General features: G+C 46.1%; 1 protein-coding gene across 1 annotated transcript; it reads left to right on the top strand.

Annotated features, from left to right (window-relative positions):
- The first annotated feature begins 2,588 nt into the window (after positions 1–2,588).
- Positions 2,589–16,736, top strand: LOC146191383 (cholinesterase-like). Its single transcript, XM_084600312.1, has 7 exons — positions 2,589–2,842; positions 5,045–5,324; positions 5,935–6,152; positions 10,749–11,057; positions 12,166–12,373; positions 16,353–16,535; positions 16,680–16,736. Exons 1-7 carry the CDS (start codon positions 2,589–2,591, stop codon positions 16,734–16,736), a joined length of 1,509 nt encoding a protein of 502 aa, XP_084456438.1.
- Positions 16,737–27,118: the final 10,382 nt, after the last annotated feature.

Here is a 27,118-nt window from a genome sequence, read left to right as displayed (position 1 = left end):
ATCGATTTTTTGTTTTTGTGTAATTTAAAATCTCTATTCTTTGCTTAACATAGCCCAGTCTTTCATTTGCGCGCACGCAAAATATTTACCTCAAAATCAACATTTTTCGAAACCTAGGCAGCATCTAGCCACACCCCCTTTGACACATGCTCGGGATCTATGCTTTCCTAAGCGGAAAAAAAATAAAAATTTTTCAGCGCCGATTTTTGTCACGTTTAGCGGAATGGCAGTCACTCATCTCGCAACAGTGAAAACCTAGCTAGCATACTTTACTTAGCCAAACGAATCCTAAGACGCAGCTGGATTACTCGCAACGCGCGGCATTTTGCTCGTGTTTCGGCGTGTTTTCGCGGACATATGAGTTTGTTTATACCTTTGTGCTGGTTATTTAACGGTAATGTAATGACAAAGCCAAAGAAGTGCTTTAAAAAACGTCTCTTCTACGGAAACCGGCATAAGTCGATCTCCAATGACGCCAATTCTCCGCAACACAACCCAGGAGTGGGCGCCGCGGCCACCACGTCTGCGTCTGCACCACGTGCGCGTCTGCGTCTGGACGTCTGCAAGCGGTCCTTGAAACAGTGAAGCCGGTGTTTCAGCAGCTCTCAAAGCCTGAGCTTCTCCGGAAATGTCTCCATGGAAAAACACAGAACGCGAATGAGGCGTTCAACAAGGTTGTATGGGAGCGTGCTCCGAAAAATGTCTTTCTTGGTCTCAAGATGCTCAAAATAGCGACAATGGATGCTGTGCTAACTTTCAATGATGGCAGCATTGCTCGAGCCGAGATTCTGAGGTCATTCAGAGTTTCTCCAGGACGGTTTACAGTCCAATGGTTGCGCGAAGCTGACCGGCGGCGCCTGTACTTTACAGAGAGGGCTACACGACTGGTCACTAAGGAGGCCCGGAAAACAAGGCAGCTAGCGCAGAACAGAAGTGTTGATGATGGAGGGGACTGCCAGGCTGGTGGCTATTGAAAAAATGCGTGAGAATTTGTTTCTATAGTCCTATATTGCAAAAAAGCTCTTTCTTCCACTTCAAAGCCAATTATCTCAAAACACCAAATTTTGCTGCGTTTGACCCTTTTTTTAAGAAACTACAGGCGCAAGGGAGATAAAATTTTCCAGACATTGAGCAAACATTACAGATAGCCTACTGAACTAGGATTATAAATATTATTGCAGACGATTTTTATTTACAGGCTATTTACTGCAGATTATGGCTCTAAAATTTGGTGGGTGCAGTAAAAAAATGATAATAAAAAAACTAACCTTTAAAAAGAAATTATCCTAGTTCAGTAACACTACCTAACATTGCTGATTACAATGCCACCATTGTTAATGTTCTAACCGCCGCAGATCATGAGAAAAAGGGTCACGAACATAGCCTAAAATGCATGGCAAGAATAGGACCTACCCTGTTCCCTTAAAGACATATAAGACGGTCTCATTTTTTTTTTTTTTTTTTTTGCATTGCTGAGCGCCATTCCTAAGGAAACAAACCGAATTTTTGAGCAGCCGCAGGCGGTCGGGGATCGAATCTGTGCCGGAGTGAGCGGATTCGATCCCCGACCACCGGTGGCTGCGTTTCTATGGAGGCGAAAGTGAGAGGCGTCCGTGTGCTGTGCGATGTTGGTGCACGTTAAAGATCCCCACGTGGCCGGACTCCGTAGCCATCTACTACGGCTCCGCGTTCTGTGTTTCCTCTTTCACTCCCACCTTCCTCTCTTCTCTTCAGGCGTGGTTTAGGTATCCAGACAGCCCCGGCCCCGCCGGGGTGGTGCAGTGGTAAGACGCCCGACTACTGTGCCGGAGTACCCGGGTTCGAACCCGACCTCGGCGGCTGCGTTTCGATGGAGGCGAAACGAAGAGGCGTCAGTGTGCTGTGCGATGTCAGCGCACGTTAAAGATCCCCAGGTGGTCGAAATTACTCAGTAGCCCTCCACTACGGCTCCTCTTTCTCTCTTTCCACTTTCACTCCCACCTTCCTCCCTTCCCTTAGGGCGCGGTTGCGGTGTCCACAGAAAACAAGTGAGACAGTTACCGCGCCTTTCCCTTCCTATAAACAAATCAGTATCCAGACAGCCCCGGGTGCAGTGGTAAGACGCCCGACTACTGTGCTGGAGTACCCGGGTTCGAACCCGACCTTGGCGGCTGCGTTTCGATGGAGGCGAAACGAAGAGGCGTCCGTGTGCTGTGCGATACGTTAAAGATCCCCAGGTGGTCGAAATTACTCCGAAGCCCTCCACTTCGGCTCCTCTTTCTCTTTTTCCGCTTTCACTCCCACCTTCCTTCCTTCCCTTACGGCGCGGTTGAGGTGTCCACAGAAAACAAGTGAGACAGTTACCGCGCCTTTCCCTTCCTATAATTCAATCAGTTTATCCACATAGACAAGTGTTACAGATACATGCACCCTTCCCTTCCTGTGAAACCAAACAAATTTGGTATTAAAGAATACTGCCGATAAAAAGCCATTTCTGTGCGAAATTTTAGCCGCAATGATTCAATGGTTTAGCTGAGAGAAGCAATCTACGGCGAGCATGTAATTGTGCAACGCGCCGTAGAGAAGGAAGTGGAAGTACACCAACGGGCATGGCTGACTCTTCTGGGCACAGCTGCGATAAACACCGTGACCAGCGCTCGAGGACTCTTTCCCGTCGAGTCGAAAAGCGTCGTCATGCGCGTACAGGGACCCAGGAAACCAAGGCAGTAGTGGTGGAGCACACCTGCGACAAGACTCAGGACTCGAGCAAGTCCGCCGTCGCCAAGACCACCAACGTCCGCTCGGCTCAGGCACACAGCTTCTGGAGCATGTACTCTACCGTAGCTGCACACGTGCATCACAGGTGAGATACAGCTGATACAAAGTTGAGGGCCTTCTTAAGCACTTTCATAAATAAGAAATTAGCATATGCGCCGGCATAAATGACCCCTTTTTCAAGCGTTCTAGAACTGTTAGTTAATTGGATGAAGGATATATACTAATCTCACCCCTTTAATCCACTTTTATAGTCGCTAATACACATTCATGTGCGAATTGTTTGGCAAGTTGACGAATCGTACTGATGGGATCCCTTTACCTATCAGCTATTCCGCCCTAATCCCAAAGTTTTTCAGCAGTGAAACCTATTTGGTCGCTCAGCTTTGAAATATTTGGGATGGGCCAAGTTTTAGAGCGTTGACTCTACTGGGCACATCTAACAATTTTGGGGGGTGACACTGAAATCGATTCTTGACTTACCATTACAACTGGTATTTTTCTCAGCGTTGAGACAGTGTGCCTACCACACGACCTCATACATACAACATGATTGCAACAATTTAAAAATTCAAAAATAAAATGATTTCAAGTCACTAAATTTACCCAGCAATGGTACCGTCGAGGTGCGCCCGCCCTCAGCGGTGGTGTTTCATGAGCCAACGCTCGATATCCACGTCCGGCAACGTAGAAAGGTGGCTTGAAATGTTCTTGGTCTTGGTGGGCCATTGCCGAATTTGGAGGCAATCACCCACTGTTTAGGTCATCAGCAGAGTTTTAAATTTAGCGCCCTGATGTGACTGGCTGTCTTATGACGTCACAACTCTCTCGACCAGTTAAGAAATTTCCTGACACAGAACGCGAGCTTGCTGCCTCGACGAGAACTTAAAAAAATGTTGTATTAAGTGTGAATGTTTTCGAATTGAATAATTGTGGGCGCTAACTAACTATAGGTTTTGCTGTAACGTGTACTATTACCTAATCTGCTGTGTGACATCGTTGCATGTGATCTCTAAGCAATCCGAAAGAGCGTTCTTCATTGATCTAGACAATAAGAAGAGAACGTTCAATGCTTTATTTGTTTATGATGGTTTAATGCATTTGTAATTTATTTATATCTTTCTTTATATGCATACTGTAAAGGGGAGAGATATGCATAAATATGGGGATCAGCAAGTGTAGTCTGCACATACATCAATATGTTTGCAGACATTGCGGACACAGAGAGGTTTAGCAATACTCCGTTCCAGTCAACGAAAGCAAAAAAGAAGACACCGTTGCACAGATCACTTGCGTAGACGCTGAAGCGGGCCGAAGTGTATCGAGCGCTTCTGCTACGCGTGGCATGGCCAATGAAGAGCAAAGTGCCAAGAATAGGGCCCATGGGGCACCCCGTCATCATGTAGTAGGCTCTGCGGCTCTATCACAATGCCTTGCCATCAAGCTAAGCAGGCTTGCTCTGGAGGAAGCTGCTTACTCAATTTTATGCTTTTTGGCTGGGATATATCTTTCTCATGATAACCTGATGACGGGATCTCAGGCCTACCCGATGTTTTACATTTTCGAATGCTTTGCGCATGAAAACCACAAGATTGTAATCTGGTATCGTCTGTGGAACTTACAGTTGGTTGTGGAGCAGCCTAAGGTATACTGATGTCTTCCAATATTTGGTCTGAATTTTGCCTGAGCCGTACGCAACCCTGCGTATACGTATCCGATGTAATGCACTCTTATGGCTGTCATTCGCTATTCAGTTCGCAGATCGATGGCATTACAATTATTGCAATTATTGTCCTTGCGTTCTCTGGTTTCGTGCGGTCTCTTCCTGAAAAATAGTGACATAAATAGGTTCTTAGGTTGTATATCATTGTGTTCCTTTTGTAATCTGTGCATTCTCGTTCTATTCCGGCACTAACCACAAACCTATATTTACCCCCCCCCCCCCCCCCTTATGTAATGCCTCCGGTGCTTTAAGGGACAAATAAATGAAATAAAAGAAATTAAAGAAAACGTTCCACGTGTTCGATATCACGACTTCCCGTTTATTAACCGCGCTGCCGACAACTCAGCTTAACGGCGCTTGGGTACATATTCGGCTTCGCTGCGCCATCTAGTAACAATTCTGGTGAGCAGGTTTGGCGAAGTGAACTAATTCATCCATTCCTAATACTAATCCAGAATAATCGTTTCAGTCTTTAAAGGAATAATTTCCTAGAATGATGTCGGTTCTACCTTTGGGAATCACCGCAGACTTATTTGTAGGCTTTAGCTCTCACGCTCCGCTCTGCAGAAGTTTCATCACGGTGGCCGACCTGGTGTGCGCCTTGGCCACAATTCTGGTCGTCGCGGTGCTCATCCTTAGCTTGAGCGTGGTCGTGGGCAACGCTCTTGGCAGCCGTTCGACGCAAGTGTTCGTGAGCGGCAAGTTCGGGAGTGTCCAAGGACTCATTCAAAAAGTGCTGGGCCACACGGAGGTGTATGCCTTCTTGGGTGTGCCTTACGCTCATCCGCCGCTCGCAGAACTGCGCTTCCGGAAAACGTTCATCGATTACAACGCCAGCATCACCAAGGTGCCTCATACCTCCTGGTGTCTTTAGGCAGCCTTTTATTCAGCAATAGTTTTTACAAATCATGAAAAGCAGAAGCCTCGTTCTGAAACTTTTACTGCTGTTTTTCTTTCTCTCTCTCTGGTGCTATAAGCTCTTCCTGTTGAAATCTACGCTTCCTCATTTATTGTAACGCCACTGCAAGCTACCAACTTTTTCCTATGTCGTTCAAGTTTGCGCAAAGAATTCCTTCTGAACACGCATTCCCTACTCTTGTTTTGTGCTTAGTTCTTGTTCAGCTTTATTAACAGGACTGGAAATGTGTTCCTGCCTCCCTAGTGTTAACTATACAAGTGGCGTATTCATTATTCGTTTTATTTTCATGCACTTACATTATGCCCTGGGACATTAAATTAAGGGAGCATTGTATATAAAAGGGTGAAAGTATATGGATAGGCAAGAAAACGAAAAAAAAAAAACATTCCGAACGCATCAGTTAACGTATCTATTATCGATTACCATTTCCGCACTCCCTTGCATCCTTCTTACTCTATATGAAATCACCGACACGGCATTACGTCCAGTTCCTTTCCTGGCCGCTCAATCGCTATATGCCTGTCTACGCTTGCCACAGGGCTTTATGATCGACGGGACGCAGACAAAACCCGCTTGCATACAGAAGGCCTCGCCCGACTCGTTGGCGACCACGTCCGAAGACTGCCTGCATCTCAACATATGGACAACGTCGCTTGGCTGCCGCTCGCCCACCTGCGCCAGCAAGGCCGTGCTGGTTATTCTGCATGATGGCGCCTTCCAGTCGGGAGGCAACAGGCAGCCCCTGTACGACGGGAAGTACGGTTTTCCGCCTCGTTACTTGATTCATACTTCTTTCCTTGTGGTGCACTCAATTCAAATGAAATGAAATGAAACTTAATTTTATCTCTCAAGGAAAAAAGGCGATGACGGCTAAAAGCCGCCTAACTGTGGCTTGACGAAGCTGGACTCCTGTATGTGCTGTTCGACAGCAGTTTAGTGAAATACAAGAAGAGACATTATGCTAGGTTCAGATTTGCACACCACAGGTAGGAGGCCAAAACTGAGATTTTACAGAACACAGTTACTTCATATGAAAACACAATGAGTTGGATAGCCTTAGCAATGCTGTCAATTAAAATGCATGAAGTTGTAAACATAACAAAAATTGAAAACACATTCAGCAGCAAATTTGGTTTATAATGTTAGAAAACAACGCTAAACACTGGCAAATAGAAATATGGGATAATATTGGCACTTAAAACACCATGAAAGTACAAGCACAAATATAAAAGAAATCATGACACGTAGTCTTTAAGGAAATGTGCATGAATTGCTATGAAAGTGCTATGAAAGGATAGCGCGAGGGGCGCTATCCTTTTAGCTTATCTGTTGCCGACAGGAAGCATTAGGACTGAAAGATTTCTTCTCTCTGTTAATAATAATAACATTCCGAGAGCACTGCAGAAACTGCAATGGAATATCCTAAAGCATGAGCGTTGCTCCCGTACTCGGTACATTGCGCGCCCCTTGTAGAGCATTTGCTGGCAAGGTCGGGGTTCGTGCCGCACAATGGAAATTTCCTTTCCTTGGGGCGCGTTCACTGCAGTGTTATAGACCTTTGCATCGGGCGAGGAGGTTGTCGAAACGCTTCCTCTCTGGACTGTTGCAAACCGGTTCTGCTGCCGCCTCCACCGTGTTGACATCAGGCGCACACAACAGCCCAGCGAGCAATATGGTGGCGCCTAGGAAGCCCTCGTTGCAAAGGTCTATATATAATTACAATTTGTTTCCAGGAAAGTTAAAGCGCAGTGCATGTCCCCCTTTCTCCGGCAAGTGCGAGATTGATGGTACGCCCTCACTCCTGTCTCGGGGATTTCCTTGGCGCGTTCCTCATTCAAGTGTGGGATTGGTGGTAAGCGTCGCTCTTATCGTGTGGCATTAAGTCCCGTGACATTTTGAACAGGCCAGAAGCGCCCGACGCGGAGTCGACGCGCACTAAATTTTACCCCGCCGGGGTGGCGCAGTAGTTACGGCGCTCGGCTACTGTTCCCAAGGACGCGGGATCGAATCCCGGCCTCGGCGGCAGCTTTTCGATGGAGGCGAAAACCAAGGCGCCCGTGCTGTGCGATGTCAGTGCACGTTAAAGAACCCCAGGTGGTCGAAATTTCCGGAGTCCTCCACTACGGCGTCTCTCATAGCCTGAGTTGCTTTGGGACGTCAAACCCCACAAACCAATCTTTCTAGATTTTTTTTTAATCACCCCACCGGTCTCTCCCCACGGCGTCATTGTGCCGCCGCCCTCTCCTAAGACGTCACGCTGTTAGGGCTCGCAATGACGTGGCCACGGCGGTCACAATGGCAACCACGTTGGTGTGCATTCACTATGAGTGCTGCCTTTTCTTTTTTTTTTTTAGTGTTCTTCAGTAAGTGCAGTCTTAATTACCGTTTGTTGATTAATTTTGTTAATCAATTTTCGATCTATGCGAACCCTTTATCCGTCTTGTTCGCGGTTTTTGTGACACAATTTGGACAACTTCCGCACAGTTCCGACGTCACCAGCGGTTTGCATGTCCATACACTAGTGCATGTCCAAGGCTATTAGGATTTATAATTGACTTTCTGCCTCTAATTATTTAACTAATTATTCAACATCCACCAAATTTGGTGCGCATTGACATTTTGCTATCCTATACCTCGCACAATCATTATTTTACTCCTAACTTTTTACTGAACGACACAAGACATGCGGGCATCATTTGCGTCTGCGTTTTGCGTCCATTTCCATTTGACGTGAAATCGAGAATCTAGTCAAGTAAGCCTTTCGCCTTAATAATAATTTTCTTTTGATACAAGGAAAGGGACAGCCACTAAAAAGCGGCTTCGAAGAGCAGCCTGAGGGGCCGGCTGCCCCGTATATCATGGCATTCCACAACAGACGACAAGTCACACTTGCACAACTGCATGAATTATGAAAGGAAGATTAACCGGAGTACAAATATGTCAAGGTAATCCGGAGAAAATACATTTAAATAATGCAGAGACACGCTACCAGAAAGTACACTGTTCTCTTCAACTGTTCAACCAATTATTCCTGAACCATAAAACAATTGCATTATTAGCTTCCTATTGATAAACACGAACTTTAATTGTTTTGATTATTTTATGCAAATGTTTGCATGAGTTTTTTTCTTCTATTGACCTTAACCAGCTAAAGAATTAAAATCAAGTGTACAAAAACTGTAGCACTCTCCGGCTCGCAACCCTGTGGTAGTGAGGTTAAATTCAGCCTAAATATCCTTAAGGCAAAGGCAATTGGTTTATTAAGCTAAACCTATTGAGACTTGTATCGACCTTTATTCACGTTGTACGCCATTGTATGCCATGTTCTAATCCATTACATTCTACACGGTAAGTAACGTTTAACTCGAGCATAGTGTATTGTTTGCCATTCTCGAGCGAAGCCATTTTCCTATGAAATCTTGGAGGTTTTTGGCGCCACTTTTTTCTGAACAACGCGGGTGTTCGGTTACGATGAGTGGTTACGACGTCTTTTTTTTTTTTTTTTTCCCTTAAAATTCTCCACCTGAATCAGTTGCCGGTGGTCTGAATCGGCTGATCACAAGGCGCGCTTTTGGCAGAATGTGCTGACGCACTTTAAAGCCTATGCTGACAACGGCGTCGGCTAATCAAATCGAGATGGCGAGCGCACTCACTTTGTTCATTCAAAACGTTTTTGCAGCGCTACGATAAGAAAACTGGGGAGCTCGATCTCACAGCTTTATTTTTCTATTATTGCGTGGAGTTAGGAGCACGCAGGAGATATGTCGATAGAAAAAAGTGGATCGGTTGTTTATTACCTATCTCTATCGATTAACGGAACGTACTTGACCTTAAAGCGAGGAATAAAATTTTGCGTAGTTTAATATAGCTAAATAATTAAGCAAAATATAAAAGTAATATCAGGAGCGCCACACGGCTGGAAACAATATTATTATTATTGGTTCACAGGAAGGAAAAGGCGCAGTATCTGTCACACTTGTTTCTGTGGACACCTGAACTGCGCCGTAAGAGAAGGGAGGAAGGTGGGAGTGAATAGAGAGAAAGGGGAGCCGTAGTGGAGGGCTGCGAAGTAATTTCGACCTCCTGGGGATCTTTAACTTGTGCTGACATCACCGCAGTCGGCGATCGAACCCGGGTACTCCGGCACAGTAGCAGGGCGTCTTACCACTGCACCACCCCGGGGCTGGAAACAATATGTTGTTAGTTTTATGATGTCTTGGGTCAATTTACGCAAAACATACTGTATGACAATTCTGAACGATTTATGAACCCGCGGCTGGAGCAGTCATCGTCAGGGCTGAAGAAGGCATACATCATCTAATAGGTAGGGCTAACGATCTTCTCAGCCAATTATGATGCTCTCAAAGCTTATATGGCATGAAACAGCTTACAATTCCGTGTTCTAAAGACCGGCCCACGTAAGCCTTCTCAAACAAATTGGTCGATGAAATTACTCTATCTTCAGTACTCAACCGCTTTCTCCTGGAATAGGCAAGGGTTCGACAGAATCCTGCCTGGCGAGGGGAAACATGGTGGCTGAAAGAAATATACACTCGTGAAGTACTGAAAAAAAAAATATTGCTTTAAGGCATGACGTTTCGGGACTCCTACGGGTCCCCTCATCACAATGAAAGAATGTGCGGAATGAGCCGCCTCTTATCAGCGCGCTTGACAGCGTAGTGAGTGTGCGTTGGTATCGGGGATATTGTCCTTCGTCTGGTTAATAATATTCGCCGTGGTCTGTATGTAAAAACAACCCAGAAGCAATCGTGAATATAACGATTTATTCGTGTCCAAGATTGTGGTGTAGTCCCACTCAATGGTGTGATTAGTCGTTTGAGCATGCTGAGCAAGGGCGTCGGAGGACGCGCGACTTTGGTTGACGTTGTTCTTGTGGTCTCTTAATCTTCTTTTAAAATCGCCGGACTCCCCAATGCACGAAGCACCGCAGTCCTTGCAAGGTATCTTATAGATGACTCCGGGTAGTGTGAATGCTCCAGACGATCTTTCACGTCACAAAGCTTCTCTTTCAGGTTGCTGGGCGGCACATACGCGATGCGCACAGCGTATTTCGCAAATACACGCGCAAGAGCGTCACTTGTCTCCCGGGAGTAAGGCACGCTGGCGTGCTTTTGTTGTCCGACGGACCGGGGCTCTGCAGGCTGTAGAAATATGCGGCTTCCTGGAAATATTTCTTATTATAACCTAACTGGTCAAATCAGATTAAAGCACTCCTCTTCATGAGACATATACTAGCCTCAAATGAACTCCGCAGTGAAGTCGTCCGAGTCAGTGCTGCTCAAGCCTATAGTCAACCAGTGTTTGCAACTGCAGTTTGGTGCCTATTCATAGATACCTGTCTGCACTCGGCGACGTGGTGGTGGTGGTGCCTAACTACCGCCTGGGCGCGCTGGGATTCCTGAGCGACGGAAGCGACGAGGCACCTGGAAATGTGGGCCTCCATGACCAAATGTTGGCCCTCGAATGGACGCGCCACAATATCGCTGGCTTTGGTGGTAACGCCTCCAACGTGGTTCTGGTTGGTTACGGCACTGGCGCTGCAGCCGCTGGATATCTGCTCCTCAGCGACGCGGCTGGAGTCACGGAAGCTGGCGCGGTGCCGCGCCGGGCCATCCTGATGAGCGGAAGCCCCTTCACGAGGTGCTATCTTGATCGCCACCACTCGAAATTAGCTTAAACGCGAATTCCTCGGCAGCTGGCGGTGTTTTAGAAGCTTCCGCTTGCCTTTAAGGTTCACTGAATAATGGTGCCGGTTACTGCGTCAAGAATTATCCGCATTGCGCTGCGAACCCTGTGGTCCTTGAAAAAAGAAAAACCGCGAGAAATTGTCCTTGGCGCGCTTTTAAAATTGTCAGACGCGTAACGACATCTTCCAGTCGTTAATGCTTTGCAGCAAGGAACAAAAGACTGTATAGTGAACCTAATCTTACGAGAGTGAAATGCTATGCTATAACCTTTAAAAAAAAAAAAAAAAAAAAAAAAAAAAAAAAAAAAAAACCTTAGTCTCTACAACTTGCAAAACCTTACCTTAAATTCCCAACGCAACACTTCACACTATTTACCCTGGCACACAGCACTGGTCTTTGGAGACACTTTTTGTATACGTGACGAACACATCGGCATCCAAGGCCTCCCTTCATCCTAGCTGAAAAAACTCGCTGTATTCCAATGCAGTGGGGAAAAAAACAGTGTCTCGGTGGTGCAGGGGTAGTTTTTCTTACTCTCGGGCCAAAAGCCCCTAGTTCGAGTCTCGCTTGACCGCTCTAATTTTGTCAATTAATTGTTACATATATGGCGTCGAGGCACATTGGCAATTGTGAATTTACCCAGGATAGCAGCTTGGGCAGGTTGGTTATCCATGTTTGACAAAACAAGGCGTAACAACGGGACAAGACACAAGCGCTGTATCTGTGCCTTCGCCATCACGTGTGGCAAGCGACCTCGCCACAGCTGTAGCGCTTGCACTATCACGTTGGCTTTTTCGTAGAAAACGAGGCACTGTAACTGATCTGACGGCACTTCGCGTTGTAGCTGAATGCAGTATACCCTTTCGCAGCATCATCTAATCGGTGGTCTGTTGGAGGAAGCGAAGTTATTACACGTGCCCGGAATTAGTGCACTCTGCGATGCCTGCGGTAGCATTATTGTCACATCGTGCTTGAAGAGGGCAAAATGTCCTATTATACTTTCGTGAACGTAGACCAAATGCTAGACGATTACACGAAACATAACTCCAACCGCATTCCAGGTATCCCGATAACACAAATTCCCGACGCCAGCACGCAGCTGCACAGGCCAAGCAGCTGCATTGCCTGAAGGGCCGAAACCCGGACCTCAAATGCCTGCGCAAGGTGGAAGGGTCCTTGTTCTCCAAAACAGCCACGTCTCCCGCCTTCTTTCCATCCTTCGACGGGCTCCTTCCGTTTCTTCCACAAGAATTGCTCCAGAAAGATGAGGTGCGCGCTGATTTCATTTACCACGAAGCGTGTTCATTACTTCGGTATGTTGCCGAGCCAGGTGGCTGTGAATGTTAAACTTGAAGGAAAAAAGAGTGGCATGGACGTTATAGAAATATAGAGGAGGACGATACAAACGACAACTCCTGTTTGATCTTACATGTGCGCTAACGTGTTTTTATAGCATCGAGCAATGCCCCCATTCACTACAGTTCCTCTGCTTACCAGTCGGAGACACTTATCGTATCGCATAATCGTGTCTGCGTATAGAAAATCACCCAGCCGTGCAGATGTGCGTGTATTGATCGTTTACGCCAAGTCCTGCCTTCACGCACTGCAGGCCTTACGCACGCTTAGGCAAAGAAAAGTTTTTTTTCGTAAGCGATGCAACCACGAAACCTGTACGCTGCTGCCTGATTTTCTAAGCGGACACGGAAATGCGGTACAATAAGTGTCAGTATGTGGTGCTGGCGAAGACTCTTGAGAGTTCCTTGGACTGCCAGAAGATCAAATCAGTCAATATTGTCGACCATAAACCCTGACTACTCATTGGAGGGTCAAATTCTAAAGTTAAAGCTCAGCTACTTTGGTCATCTGATGAGAAGAGAGGAGTCGCTGGAGAAAGATTTGATGTTGGGAAAGGTTGAGGGTCATCGGAGAAGGGGTAGGCATCGAACGCGATGGTTAGATGGCATCCTCGAGGCACTGCAGATGAAGTTATGTGATGTTAGGAATATAGTGAGAGACCGGAAAGCGTGGCGTGATATGGTCCATAGGGTCACGAAGAGTCGGACACGACTGAACGACTGAACTGAACTGAACTGATAAGCAGAGGAAGTAGTGAATGTGGGCGTGGGTGAATGTTATCAAAACTTATGTGCTCATACGTGCGAACAAACAAGTCTTGGTGCTTTTATCATCATCCTCTCTTTTCACTTGTGTGTGTGTCCATGCAGTACCTTGTTTTTTTTTAAATTTAAAATATTCGTTATAGTTATGAAGTGAGTACGGCAACAGGAATAAGAACAAAAAGTGCAGGGCCGTCCACTCTCAGTGCGAACACTGGTCGTTCGCTCAAAAACGCCATTGCGCCCGACGCGGCCGTACATCGAAACTGAGTGGCCCAGACACAAAGGGAACATTGAATTCTTGGCAATTTGCCATTTTGTTCAAATTGTGACGTACGCGTGACGCGCGCAGTAGAGTGGTGCCAGGTTACATAAGCACACAACCGGGGTACGCATTCTAAAGTAAGAGCGAAAAAAGAAGGTAGGAAAAAAGCCCGGTCGTCTGGAACTATAAATTGGCGCCAAGTATGAAAAACGACCACGCTCCCGGACCCGAGCCGCTACACTGCATCCTGCGATGCGGACGTCTCGAGTTATAGTGAGAGCGAGTGAAATATGTTGCGGCATTTCAGTGTATCATGACGAACCTGCTGTCGGACATTCGGCAGCAGCTACGCACGGGGAGGCTGAGCGAGTTAACGAGACGCGAGGAGCGTTACAGCTGCAGAGCGAGAACGGCAGACAACGGAATATTTGCAGTGGCTTGGCAGATAATAAGAGGAGCGGAAAGAGGTATTGCGCCTTATAAGTCCCGGTGACCTCTCATGTCCATTTATCAGCGATATTTCATTGTAGGAACTAAAGGCTTAAGAACCTCGCCGTAAACAAAAGTAATCGATAGTGTTGCAAAGTAGAGCCAGCATTGGCGAAGCGGAGCCCGCACAGGCGGCATGGTCCATGTCCGAGGACAACGCTCGCAGTCTCAAGGTGCCAATTAGCAACTGGCTATGCTGCCCACCTTTTTCGAACAGGCGCGTTATAACTGCATACCGTCAGGTCAGTAAGTTTCTAACATTAACATCTTGTGTCGGCTCGAGTCGTGTAGAGCGCGGAAAGCAACAGAGAGAAAAAGAGTGTGTATGTGCGTGAGTGCAATGGGCGTGAGTATGTGTGTGTGCTGGGGCTTACACTTAGTCGCTTAAATTGTCGCGAGCTGGCACGCGAAAGGCCCATGCGAAACGCGAAATATGTCAGAGAAAAATGACAGAAAAGCAGGGAGGTTAACTATAGGCGATGTTCTGAGTCAAAACGACAAAGATTATTCACTGGCTGTATTTTAAAAGCAACCAGAAGAAAAAGTAAGTTAACAACATCCTATGATTAGATAGCATCGTCAAGACGTGTTCTGAAGTTTGTTTTATTTTCGTTTTCAGAAAAATAAGCATATTGTGAACCTGTACGAATTAGTGAGAAGAAATTAGCATGAAACACATCACATATGTGACAAGCAAACATGTTCCACGTATATGGTACATGTATTACTTTATTAAAAAAAAAAAAAAAGGAGCTGTCATTCTGCATGTCTTTAAATCGCGGGAGGGCTCTTAATTTTTTTAACGTTGAAGTGAATGCATAGTGCTAGCCAAAATCAGGCAGCTACACTGTTTGGATTTCAGCCAACGTTTCTTTGGCGATCCCTCGCTGCTTGTTGCCACGAAATTCCTGGCGCAGCCACCGCACCATGTGATATACTATGGTTGTCGCACCCACGAACCTTCCAAACAGACCAATCCTTGTCTCACGCAGATCACCCGCTTGATCTAGCATATTGTCAATGCTGCGCCTGGCAAAAACCAGTGCGGATCAATGGTTTCTTAATGAAAATGCAGCGTTTGCCAGAGGAGGGCGGCTAGCGACCTCGTGCGGCTGTAAATTTGCGTCTTCCGTAGTAATCCTGTTCCACACCTGAAAAGTAGCCTTAATATGTTGTTCCAAACCTTCTTCAATTAAAAGATCTCACCTTAATTTACGACCCATAGTGAATGTCTACCAAACTGGGGTGAGCTAACAGCTGCCTATAATCCACGTCAAATTCGCCATGTTCTTATAGCAGTCACCCCAAATGTGGTCCCAAATGTGGCGCCCAAATCTGGCCATTTACGGATATGGCGGCACATTCACTTCGTCGTGAAATGTCATTTGACGTTATCGTATGATGTTTGAGTTTGCGTTATCGTATGATGTTTGAGTTTGACGCATTTCCCACCGAACAACATCAGCCGTTCAAATTTCAGGAAGCGGCTCTTGCAGGTAGGCAGTTCATATCAGCTCATCCCTAGTACAAGCATTTTTCTCTCTGCCATCACCACCTTCATTTTCCCTCCACAGTTACTTACGTTTAATGTCCGGGTATTATGAATAGCTCTGCTAAAAATCTGTTTTCAAGGTCCCGCCATTTTTATGACACCGCAGAAAGCCATTTCAACAGCTCTTAATTTCGCGCCACAAATTTGAAACAAATTACTATTCTGAAAACCAATCAGAGAAATAACATTGCGCCGAACGGCAGTCATGAGTGTCGAAAATAGGGTTCCAGGAGGCCGTAATTCACATCGCTTGCGACTTGGCTTCAATGCGTGGGCGGATTTGATGCAATATCGCTTTGAAGAGAGCGAGCACCTTCCCCGCGTGTTCGCACTAAGAATGGACGACCCTGTACATTGCCGCCACGCAAAGGCAAGCAGGGCTTGTCGCGAAAACGTGGAAGAACAGACAGATAGTATAGGCAATGAAAGAAAAGAAAGGACGTCACCGATACACAGTGAATGTTCAACTTTACGCAGCGAATTAAAGAGCAGAGGTGGTGTCGACAGCGCTGCTTTGGTAGACTTCCAAAGAGTGATTATTTCTGTTCTGCCCGGCTGCGGAACTACACGCTCAAAAAAGGATCAATGATCTGTAAATATAAAGAGTAACATTATGCCCGGAACATACTTGGTTTACTCGAAGCCTTGCCCACAATAAGGCTCTTTGTCGGTGTTGACTCTGCGCTAGACAAGGCAAATATGTGGGAAAAACAGCAAAGCACGTAAGTTAAAGATCAGCCAGAATGTTTCTAGCGGACTTTTTTTTCTGAATGAGCGTCTTGAGCAAGTCGGTGAGACTCTGCTGTCTTTCCTTCTGTCCTCCAGGTGCATATTACCGGTGCGCAAATTCTTTTGGGCCACATGGACGACGAAACTGTACACGCTGCACAGCTTGTGCGTGGCATTCTAGATCTATCCGAAGATCTGAAGAAGGCGACTTTAAATTTCTTTGACGCAGTTGGCCTGAACGAGTCCGTGGCTAAGGCCATCTTGCAGAGGTACACAAAGGTATGCGCTTTGATGGCAACTTAGAAAATAATTAGTTGTTACTTTCACCAGCCCTGTTCAACGAGCTTTAACACACTGCTCACATTGCGACCGTATTCTACCTTATGGTCTACACGCGTGATTCTCTGTGGCGTCTTGTTCTAGAGGTATGGCATGAAGCTTCTCTCAGTGGCGACAGTGCACTTGGCCATGCTTCAATAGGTGCTCATAGCGTCGACTGCGTCGAAACTGAGCGGTCACAAAGGTTTTTAAATGCGTTGGTCGTAATGCGGTATCGGTCATATTATGCAAAACAGCGTATGTCGTCAGCTGCCGTATATGGCTAGAAGCATAGTAATATGCTTTATCGCAGATATTCCTTACAAACCTCTGACGTGGCAGCAATGACTCAGCCTCCTGTATGCGCTAAGTCCTTACTACCGTTATCTTGCAAACAGCGCATCGGCTCTATCACATTGTTGCTGAGATTGGGCTATTGGCCAAGTCAAATACTATAGTGACATTAGAGGTTCCTGCCTCGCCGGGGTGGGGCAGTGGTAAGACGCCCGACTACTCTGTCGGAGTACGCGGGTTCGATCCCGACCACAGCGGCTGCGCTTCGATGGAGGCGAAACGAAGAGGCGTTCGTGTGCTGTGCGATGTCAGAGCACGTTAAAGGTTCCCAGGTGGTCGAAATTGCTCCGTAGCTCTCCACTACGGCTCCTCTTTCTCTCTTTCCACTTTCACTCCCACCTTCCTCCATTTCCGTACGGCGCGGTTCAGGTGTCCACAGAAACAAGTGTGACAGATACTGCGTCTTTCCCTTCCTGTGAACCAATTATATACATTAGAGGTTCCATGAGAGGACTTTGTTCACAATCACTCTGCAGTAGCAAAAGAAGGTGGTGAAGGGTGGCAGTTCCTGGCCTTATGGGGCTGGGACGGTAGGTCAAAGACGCTTGCGGCGGGGGCTAGCCAGCCACGATAATTTTATCTGTTGTAGGCCATCATTGCACCCCCCCATTGCTTCGGTGGTGGACGATGGTTGTTGCGACGCGTGTTTTTCTGTCCCTCTTCTTTTTCCTTTCTTCTCTATTTTCTCTTCTGTCCGCACGAGCAGCGGGGTGCCCCGCCAGGGTGGTGCAAGACGCCCGACTACTGTACCGGAGTACCCGGGTTCGAACCTGACCTCGGCGGCTGAGTTTCGATGGAGGCGAAACGAAGAGGCGTTCGTGTGCTGTGCGATGTCAGAGCACGTTAAAGGTTCCCAGGTTGTCGAAATTGCTCCGTAGCTCTCCACTACGGCTCCTCTTTCTCTCTTTCCACTTTCTCCCACCTTCCTCCCTTCCCTTACGGCGCGGTTGAGGTGTCCACAGAAAACAAGTGAGACAGTTACCGCGCCTTTCCCTTCCTATATAAATCAATCAGGCAGCGAAGGTGGCTCAGCGACAGAGCCAGTAGCAGGCCCGTGCATTTTCTTTTCCTTCTTCACAGCCACACCGACAACAGTAGCAAAATGCTCGCATTTGTTTCAGTATCATTCCTAATACCTTCCCGTAAAAGTGATGAATATTTTTCCATTTTCCTGATCCATATATCCCTTACTATGTGCCAGCTTATATTATGGCGCACATACAAGAACTTGCCTGCCTGGCTTAGTGGTAGCATATCTGACTCGGGAAACATCGGCCCCGTAGAGTTCGATCCGCATTTCACATTCCAGTCTGAAAGGAACTGCTCGAGCTGGTACGAACTGCGAACTCGGAAATGCCATGGTCTCATGGCGGCACACAACCCGTCGACGAGACAGTACCCAACCATATCAGCTGAAGTGTGAATGGTGTTAGAACAATATAATTTACGAGGTAAAGCACTATACTTCTCATGACGTTTAGGCCGAAGGTCAGACGAAGGTCGGTCCCCGGCCGAAACGTCAAGAGAAGTGTAGTGTGGATTACGGTGAATCAGAAGGGGTTAAGCTGAATCAAGGTGAATTGAGAGTAGAATGAGTTCAAATAGTAATGTTGAATTAGTGATGGTGAAATTTATAGAAAAGGCGAAACCGCAGTTTTCTCTGGCTGCGGCTCTGGCTCTGACGTGGGGGATCACAGATTAAGGCTGGCTTTCATACTGGATACGCTTGCACTTCGCTTATAATTAGAGATGATGAACAAGATAAATATTTTGGACAGCATCCATTGAGTGCTTTAGGCTCTGCGGATAAGGATACCATACCGACAGTTTAAGTAATATGAGTGTCTTGAACAGTAAATGTTTCGGGTATGAAGGCGCTCATTTTCTTTAATTTTCGGTATTGGACAGCTTCAGGGACAACAAAATCATTGATGGCAACGGCGCTTCTTGCGCATGCCCAAAGTTTTCTACAGTGTTCCGCGCAGTGGTCAGCAGTCATTCTTTTGATTTTGTGTTTTCAAGCTATCCTAGAGAACGATAAAGCATAGCTGGTGTTTGCGAGTGGGAAATAAAGCAACTACGTTTTCACACGTGCCTCAAAACATGGTTTTGAAAAACCTGTAGCGCGAAAATTCTTAAACTTTACTTCAGACAAGGTCAACAATCAACCTCAATAACTAAACATTTCAGTTTATCTAGGAGTTGTAGTGAATTGAACTGCATGTCTACGAAAAAAGCGGAGTGCAGAATCACGCCCTTTTTTTTGACGACATTGATGTTTTCCGAGGCTTATTTCGCATATTTTTTTTTCTCCTTCGCTTAGAAAAAAGGTGACTGTAGATACTTTAATTGTACTTGTAGTGTTCACCCATGGGGTCATGTAATCTGAAGATCAATATAAAATGACAGCTGATCTAAACGTTAGGCAGACTTAAGCCACAAAATACCGCACTTTGCCCTTCCCCACTCTAAGTTTCCATCTAATGAGCTGCATTCGGTATGCACACAGGATAGCAACAAGGAAACGGCGGAGGTATTTTACGAGATCATGGCCGATCTCCTGGTGACCTGTCCTGTGCGCGACATGGGTCATCTGCTGGCCAGAGCGACTGACAATCGCGTCTTCCGCTACGTCATCTCCTCGGCAATCGCGGGCACCGCGAGTGACTCGGATGACATGCTGCGGCTCCTGTTCGGCGTACCTTTCCGGCGGCCGCTTGAGCATGATGTCATGCGCGTTGCCAGTCAGAAACTGATCAGCCGTTGGACATACTTTGCCAGGACTGGGTTTGTTTGCTTTCTGTCCTGGTTCACTTCTGCGCCGTATGCTGCCTGATGCATTGTTCAGTCAGGAAAAGACGCAGCAAGCATCTGTCAGCAGTTAAGCAACTCTACAAAAGTAGATACCCGCGCTCTTACTTTTCAGATGTCTTTACGCAGAGGATGTGAGATAACACTCAAGTGCTTGAGGCTCTGGTTAGAAAACATTCAACACCTTAATCTCAACATGACATATATATCCTACCAGACTACAACACCAATCTGAAAGTTAATATTATCTGCACTTCGCGGTTATGTCTGATAGTACTGGAGCCGACGCTCACAGCTGCGTGTTTACAGTTACGTTATATTTTTACGCATAAGTGCCTCCTAATTTTCTGATGATTGGCTGAAATGCTGAAACAAAATCCTCCAGAAGCGTACCTTGCCCACTATTGCTAACATCACATGCATACATCTGTTTACTTCCTTCGGTACCATTGCGTTTATGCCCAGCCGCAGGGGGGGGGGGGGGGGGGGGGGTTAAGGCTTGCTACTACTGTGCCCAAGGATGCGGCAGGGATAAGGCTTTCTACTACTCTGCCCAAGGATGCGGCAGGGATAAGGCTTTCTACTACTGTGCCCAAGAATGCGGCATCGAACACAGCCTTACCCCGCCGGGGTGGCGCAGTGGTTACGGCGCTCGCGGGATCGAATCCCGGCCTCGGCGGCAGCTTTTCGATGGAGGCGAAAAGCAAGGCGCCCGTGTGCTGTGCGATGTCAGTGCACGTTAAAGAACCCCACTACGGCGTCTCTCATAGCCTGAGTTGCTTTGGGACGTTAAACCCAACAAACCAAACCAACTAAACCAACCGAACACAGCCTCGGTAGCCGCTTTTAGGAGGAGGCGAAATTCCATGCGCCTGTATGCTCTATGGGATGTTACTTCGCAATAAAGAACCCCAGGTGGTCGAAACTTCCGTAGCCCTCGCGTCCCTGAGTCGCTTTAAGACGTTCAACCCCTTAAGCCAAACCAATTAATGCCCTAGTTCCTTCTCATTTATGTAATTTTGCTGGTCTGCAATCTCCTAACTTTGCTGATTATTCCACGCTGCACTCATGATTACGGTATTTGTTAGAATAACGCATTGGGGATGCCTCACTGTCGTAAAGAGTACAGTATTTTCAGAGCAGTCGATAAGTATCAGCGGTCGCTGGCAGTACACTTTTCTTGCGTGTCGGCTACGGAAGCTGGCCCAAATACGTCACCACCGAGAACCTGACAAGGCCAGCACACCACAAAAGCCTATATGACGTAGTCTGCTAGGTTTTGCCGTGGAGGGTCAGAAAGTAAGGCTACGAGCGCAAATATGATTAGAATAATGAAATGCCATTTCATCACTTTACTCGTACCTGTGCGCGCTGTGTCATCTGCTGATCCTTCACCGCCCATGCGGTAGTCGTGTCTTTCTCTATTGGGAAAGAGAGTGATGCACTGGCTCTATTAAGTTCTCGGCTATGAGGGCTTATGTAAGAAAAAATTATGGAGGACACGTAAGCTCCGCCTTTAAGAGTATGATGCAATATCGTATGCTACTAGCCCATATTTGAAGCCCCGCTCTAACCCAGTCGAAAGATTGTGCTTGCATGATTCAAAGGTAACATGAATGCAAGGGTCCACTGATTCTCATATCACGCTCTGAAATAGAAATGAAGGCCTGAGTTGGCAGCCCTGTCATACGTAACGTTAGGCAACCCTGCGCACAGTCAGCGCGCCGCCATGTCAGCTGCCAGCTACCGCCTGCCCGCGCTATGTCCGCGATTTTTCGCTCAACGTCGGCTCCGGATTTTAGGTGGACGGGGCATTTAACGTTGTTGCGTCGTTACAAATTCAAAGGACTGCCTTCTGAGAAACAAGAACGGCAGGCGGCTGAGTGTCGACGGAGGCAAACGAAGTGTGCTGTGCGATGTCAGTGCACGTTGAAGATAATCAATCAATCAATCAATCAATCAATCAATCTTTATTTAATGTGCGCAGGAACAACCATGTGGTCTTTGTGCTGCAGCACAAAAAAAAATGAAAAAGCACAAACATGTTTACACACACAGAGAGAACACAAAAAAAGAAATAAATAATACATGAAATGAAACTGAGACGAAAAGTATCACGGAAATTAAGCAAACAACGAGTATCATCACTTATATACACAGTGAGAGAATTTTTTAGCACACCAGGAAATAATAATAATAATAATAATAATAATAATAATAATAATAATAATAATAATAATAATAATAATAATAATAATAATAATAATAATTGATTCATAGGAAGGGAAAGGCGCAGTATCTGTCACATTGGCTCTGTGGACACATGAATCGCGCCGCAAGGGAAGGGAGGAAGGTGGGAGTTAAAGGTGGAAAGAGAGAAAGAAGAGCCGTAGTGGAGGGCTACCTTTAACGTTCGCTGACATCGCACAGCACACGGACGTCACTTCGTTTCGTTAAAGATCCCCAGGTGGTCGAAATTGCTCCGGAGCCCTCCACTATGGCACCCCTTTCTCTCTTTCTGCTTTCACTCCCATCTTCCTCCCTTCCCTTACAGCGCGGTTCTAGTGTCCACAGAGGGAAGTGTGACAGACACGGAGCTTTTCCTTTCCTGTGAACCAATTATTATTATTTATGATCATGGGCAATAGCGGGCGGTAGCTGGCAGCTGACATATCCGAGCATTAAATGGCCGTAGGGCTGCCTACTATTACGTTGCAACAGCTGCCAACTCGGGCCTCTCATTTCATACGGGAGGGTGATAACAGAATAAGCATGCCAGTACCTTTGCATTCACATTATTCCTAAGCCATGCAGGCACGTTCGTGCGACTGGGAACGGGTGACTTTGTTAAAGCGAGCTTTATGTATGTGGGCTGGTAGCAGACACCGCGAGAGCTTAAGTGTTTCCCATATTGTGTGTGTGTATGTGGCACTCATAAATTTGAAATTAAAAAAAAATTCCATAGAAAAATATTTTAATTAGAAAGTGCCAACTTAAAATATAACTTAATCTTTCTTTCTTCATAACGTCGAAAGAGTCTTGTTTTCTTTTATATGCTTGCAGCACTACCACAGCGCTTGCAACGGACCAAAACAATGCGAGCTGTTTACTGACTAATGTATTAGTAGAGCCTAATTTAAGGTGTTAACTATAACAATCCTTTTTTTTTTTTTATGCTCGCAGGGAAATTCCTGATTTCACCGACCTTGTGTTCGGCCGGTATATCTTCAGCATCGCTCACTCCAGCGAAGTGAACACCAATGTTTTTGATACCCGCAAGGAATACTGCGACTTTTTATGGGAAATTACTCGCTGACGACACAATACAGAACAAAAAATCTCCTCTTCCTAAAATCCATGATGCGCTCTTCAGTGTAGTTATTGCTGTTTTTACATTTGCTCACGTAAGTTCTTCCCAGTTTGCACTTTGAAAATGTCTACAAATGTACCTGAAAAGTATACATGCACAAACTATGCGCAAAGACATTGTAGACATTGTACATGTAATTGGTACTGACGTCCACATGGACGTCAATAATCATATAGAAGGTTCTAATGCTGAATCCTTTTACTCACATGCGCTTCCAATGCGGCCGAAAAAGAAGGGTTCTTAAACACAGGTAGGTAGCGTTGGCTTTGACCTTTACGTGATGTGACAGCATTCACTGCAAAACTGGCTTCAGACTGATTTCCGTTTTCTATCTTCCAAGATGCACTGCCGAGCTTAACCAGAAACTAGTACACGTTATAAGAACAAGATCGCGAATAACCTCATTAGTTTGGACTCCTTCAAACCATAGGAATACTTTAAAGAAAAGGCCAGTATCAGAGGCTTCCCTATCGATATACAATGTTTAAATTAAGCGCAGAACTAAGCCGCCTGTCACTCAAACTGTATCCAGTGGCTCCAACAACCACCCGCGTTTGGCGACAACTTTTTATGGAATCCGCGGCTTCAGCCACACGTATCAACTTCGTCGAACGAATATTTTATTAAGCGGTGGAAGTGAGATACAGAAAGCCTAACTCTCGGATCACACAGCTTGACATAAAAAATAGCCATCAGGCGTCGTGTACTTACGCGATGATCGAGAAAGCTGCGACAACACTTGACGAATGCGAAACCACGTTTGCTAGTGTGCAACAAGTCTACAAAGGGACACTCCATGCTTACGACAACAATCGTGAGGCCACCGACAGTGGTGTGTCGGCTTTGAGCATGGAAAGAATAAAATGGAGAAAACTGACAATTGCAAGACTTGTCTGGGTAAAGTGCTCACAAACGTTACGACTCGCATTATGAATTTGTTAAGCCTGGTATACACTTCACTGGTGCTTGGTAATCTATTTCTTCCTGTTGAGCCTCAATGGTTTGCGTGGTACTTGCGCACTACGATGCACTTCACCATAATACTGACTATTAAGTGAAGGTAACAGTTGCCCTGGTTGAACAATGACCCAAGTCTCAATGGCATGCGTCTTGAGCAGTGTGGAGCATGTCTAGCATGAAATGACAGCGCTAAGCAAAGCCAACAAAGCCATTAATGATCTACCTACAAAGAAAGTCTTGGCATTGTGTGATACAGCTGCCGTAAGAGTGCTTTCTCGCGCTTTCGCCAGCCAAACACGCAGGTATGCAAGCCGTCCTCATGGGGGTGCATTCGCGTTACCACCCCGTGCACATAGCTGGCGCACCGCGGAAACCTTCCCAAAATAAAAATGCAATAGCCACACAACCATGCTAGACGAAACCTTCAGTTGTGAATTAAACGAGATAAAACTATCACTGATCATCTGAAATATCATGGTTATTACCGCCGTTAGTTCTAAAGTATGAGCTGTAGTAGCTTCCTTTTTTTGCTATAGCCGTCGTATAACCAGTTTTTGCCATGGAATAAAGCGTGGCCAGTAAACTATGCTCATCTCTCAGATCGAAGAAAAAGAAGAAAGCCGGAAAGACTCGCATACTGGTGCTGGGGATGCTGGGGCGTCCGCGGCGTGGACGATGGTAGATGTAGGTTGCACGGAGCTCGTGCCATTGGATCAGTCGACGTCACCCTTGTATAGAGCGCTCGAGCAAGACATATCGGGCTACAAAAACCGAGAATAGATTCCTGGGCTAGGTGATAGTGTCTACCTTGGTTGTGGCTACCTGTGGCACTACTTTCACTCGAATATTGCCACAAGAACCTACCAGTTGCATCGATATATGGCCTTATTTACAGGGACGTGTGTCTCTTGAGCGCTCTACACAAGAGTAACGTTGACTGTGCATCAAAGCACCGGAGTACATCAGGGTACACCGAAGTACACCGGTGTAAATGAGAAAGCTACAGAAAGAAACTGACGGTGAAGTTCTTTCAGCCGGCTTCAAGTCGACTGTGGTGTGGTAGCAGTCAAAACAAAGCCCGTCAATTGCAGTGGAGCACTTGCCATTTAGTAGTGGCAGCACTGCACACTTCTCGCGCACACTGGTTTCCACTTATGGCTGAAGTTTTGCCGTCTCCCTAGCGCAATATTCATGGACGCCGCGTCTGAATGTGGCCAGCACATAACCAAAAGTGTCTGCAGAACGCGTCCGGGCGAAAGATCAAACGATAGCCGAGTATTGAACGTGAGCGTGAGATGCCAAAACTGGCTTGCTAGACGTCCAGACGGAAAGTGACGTCAGAACGCCAGAACGTGTCCTGCAGTTCAGATATTTCGACCGCTAGTGCCAATCAGCTTTCGGTGGTCGTTTAGCTAAGCCGGTAACCTTAGCTTACTAATTATCTATTCCTTTACATTGTCACTTTATATCAAGCATCATGGCAGGTAACTACGGTTTCCTTGGACAGCGCACCGCCCTGTTACAATGCTGTTCCAGTCTGCTTGAATGTTACGCTTTTTTATTTATTTATTTTTTTGTTGTTGTAAAACTGCCGCAAAAAACATCTCTGGCATTATGAGGTGCTGGGGCTTCTTGATAAACTCAACTTACAATGTCAATATCTTAAGCTACTTGCTATCTGCCAAACATGAGTAATTGTTTTCGGTAATCAATCGATTGCCGAAATTCACAACAGTTAAAACTCCAAACTTGTCGTTTCAAGTGCAATGAAATGGTTCATCTAGGTATTTTCCCACCACCCTACCACATGCAAACAGACAAGTACTAAGAATGGCGCACCTCATAAGATGACCTCAGTACCACTGAAATACTGTCCTTCTATGTTGAAGGTTAGGCGCACCCTGAGCAGAATGCATGGTCATATCAGCAGAACAAATACGCAACTGCCATCCGAATACGTACCCTATTTGGAGAACAAAGGCACCATAACTGCATAAGATAGCACATCATTTTAATGCATTTTGTCCACTTGTTTGCAAAACACGTAATACTGTCATTCCTATTCTTGCCCATGAGTGAAAATGAAGAAATGCTTTTCGCATTTTGCTGCTTAAAACTTCAACAAAGTCATTCTGTTCAAATTTGGTTCATAAGCTCGCCCTACGAAAATAGTCACTCGAGCAACAACTCCCACTCATAGTTTGCAGTTTCCTTATACAATGTAAAGGTTTTTAAGCTTGAACCTGTAATCAGTGGACAAGGGAATGAACAAGACACCGGCCACAATTCCTTACATGTGCGCAGTTTGAGCATAATAATAAATACAAAGAGCACACACGTAAGTCTATGGTCTGCAAAAGCACAGCCATTTTCTTCAAAGTCAGCGGGAAACTTATTTTCATTTCCTCAAGGGCACAGTGCACCAACTTTCGGCTCGGTCTCCTGGCTCGTCTGGATGCTTTTAAAAGGTGGCGTTTGTTGTTGTTTTTTTTTCAGCCTTAAGGGCAACTCCGGGGGTTTTCCGACATTCGAGTATTCTAATAAAAATTTTACTGTAGATTCTCCTCTCCGTCCTGACGCATTCTACAAAATTTGGGCGCTGTACGATAATCCGTTCGCGCGCAACACGACTTTAAAATATGCTGTTTTCATGGCTTAAGTTGAGACTATTTCTGCCGGCAACACTGAGCTTCTGACGTCACAAACAGTATACCGGCGTTACTGTCCACTTCCCGCATGATTATGAAATTGTGAGGCTTATATTGAACTACCTCAGACATTTTATGCAATGCTTCATGATTTCCATACTTTATTTTCACCATCCAACGCACGTACGAGTGTTTCTCTAATACTGAGTGTGACGTCACCATTTCGTCACCTGGGACGTCGTTTCTGGCCGTGAAAGCAGTTTCGGTTTCGATTTGCTGTTTTTTCTTTTTAAAAATACTTCTAATTGGAATTTCGAAAAACGGTTTTCTGTGTTCGAGTCAGGACGTGCCGAGGAATGTAATTCAACCAAAAACACAGAATGATGGAAAAACCACCGGAG

Source organism: Amblyomma maculatum, chromosome 4 (assembly GCF_055883805.1).
Source record: "Amblyomma maculatum isolate TAMU_Amacu chromosome 4, ASM5588380v1, whole genome shotgun sequence".
Classification (NCBI taxonomy): Eukaryota; Metazoa; Arthropoda; class Arachnida; order Ixodida; family Ixodidae; genus Amblyomma; species Amblyomma maculatum.
Note: the sequence above shows the minus strand (reverse complement) of the source record. Positions and strands in the feature narration are given on the sequence as shown.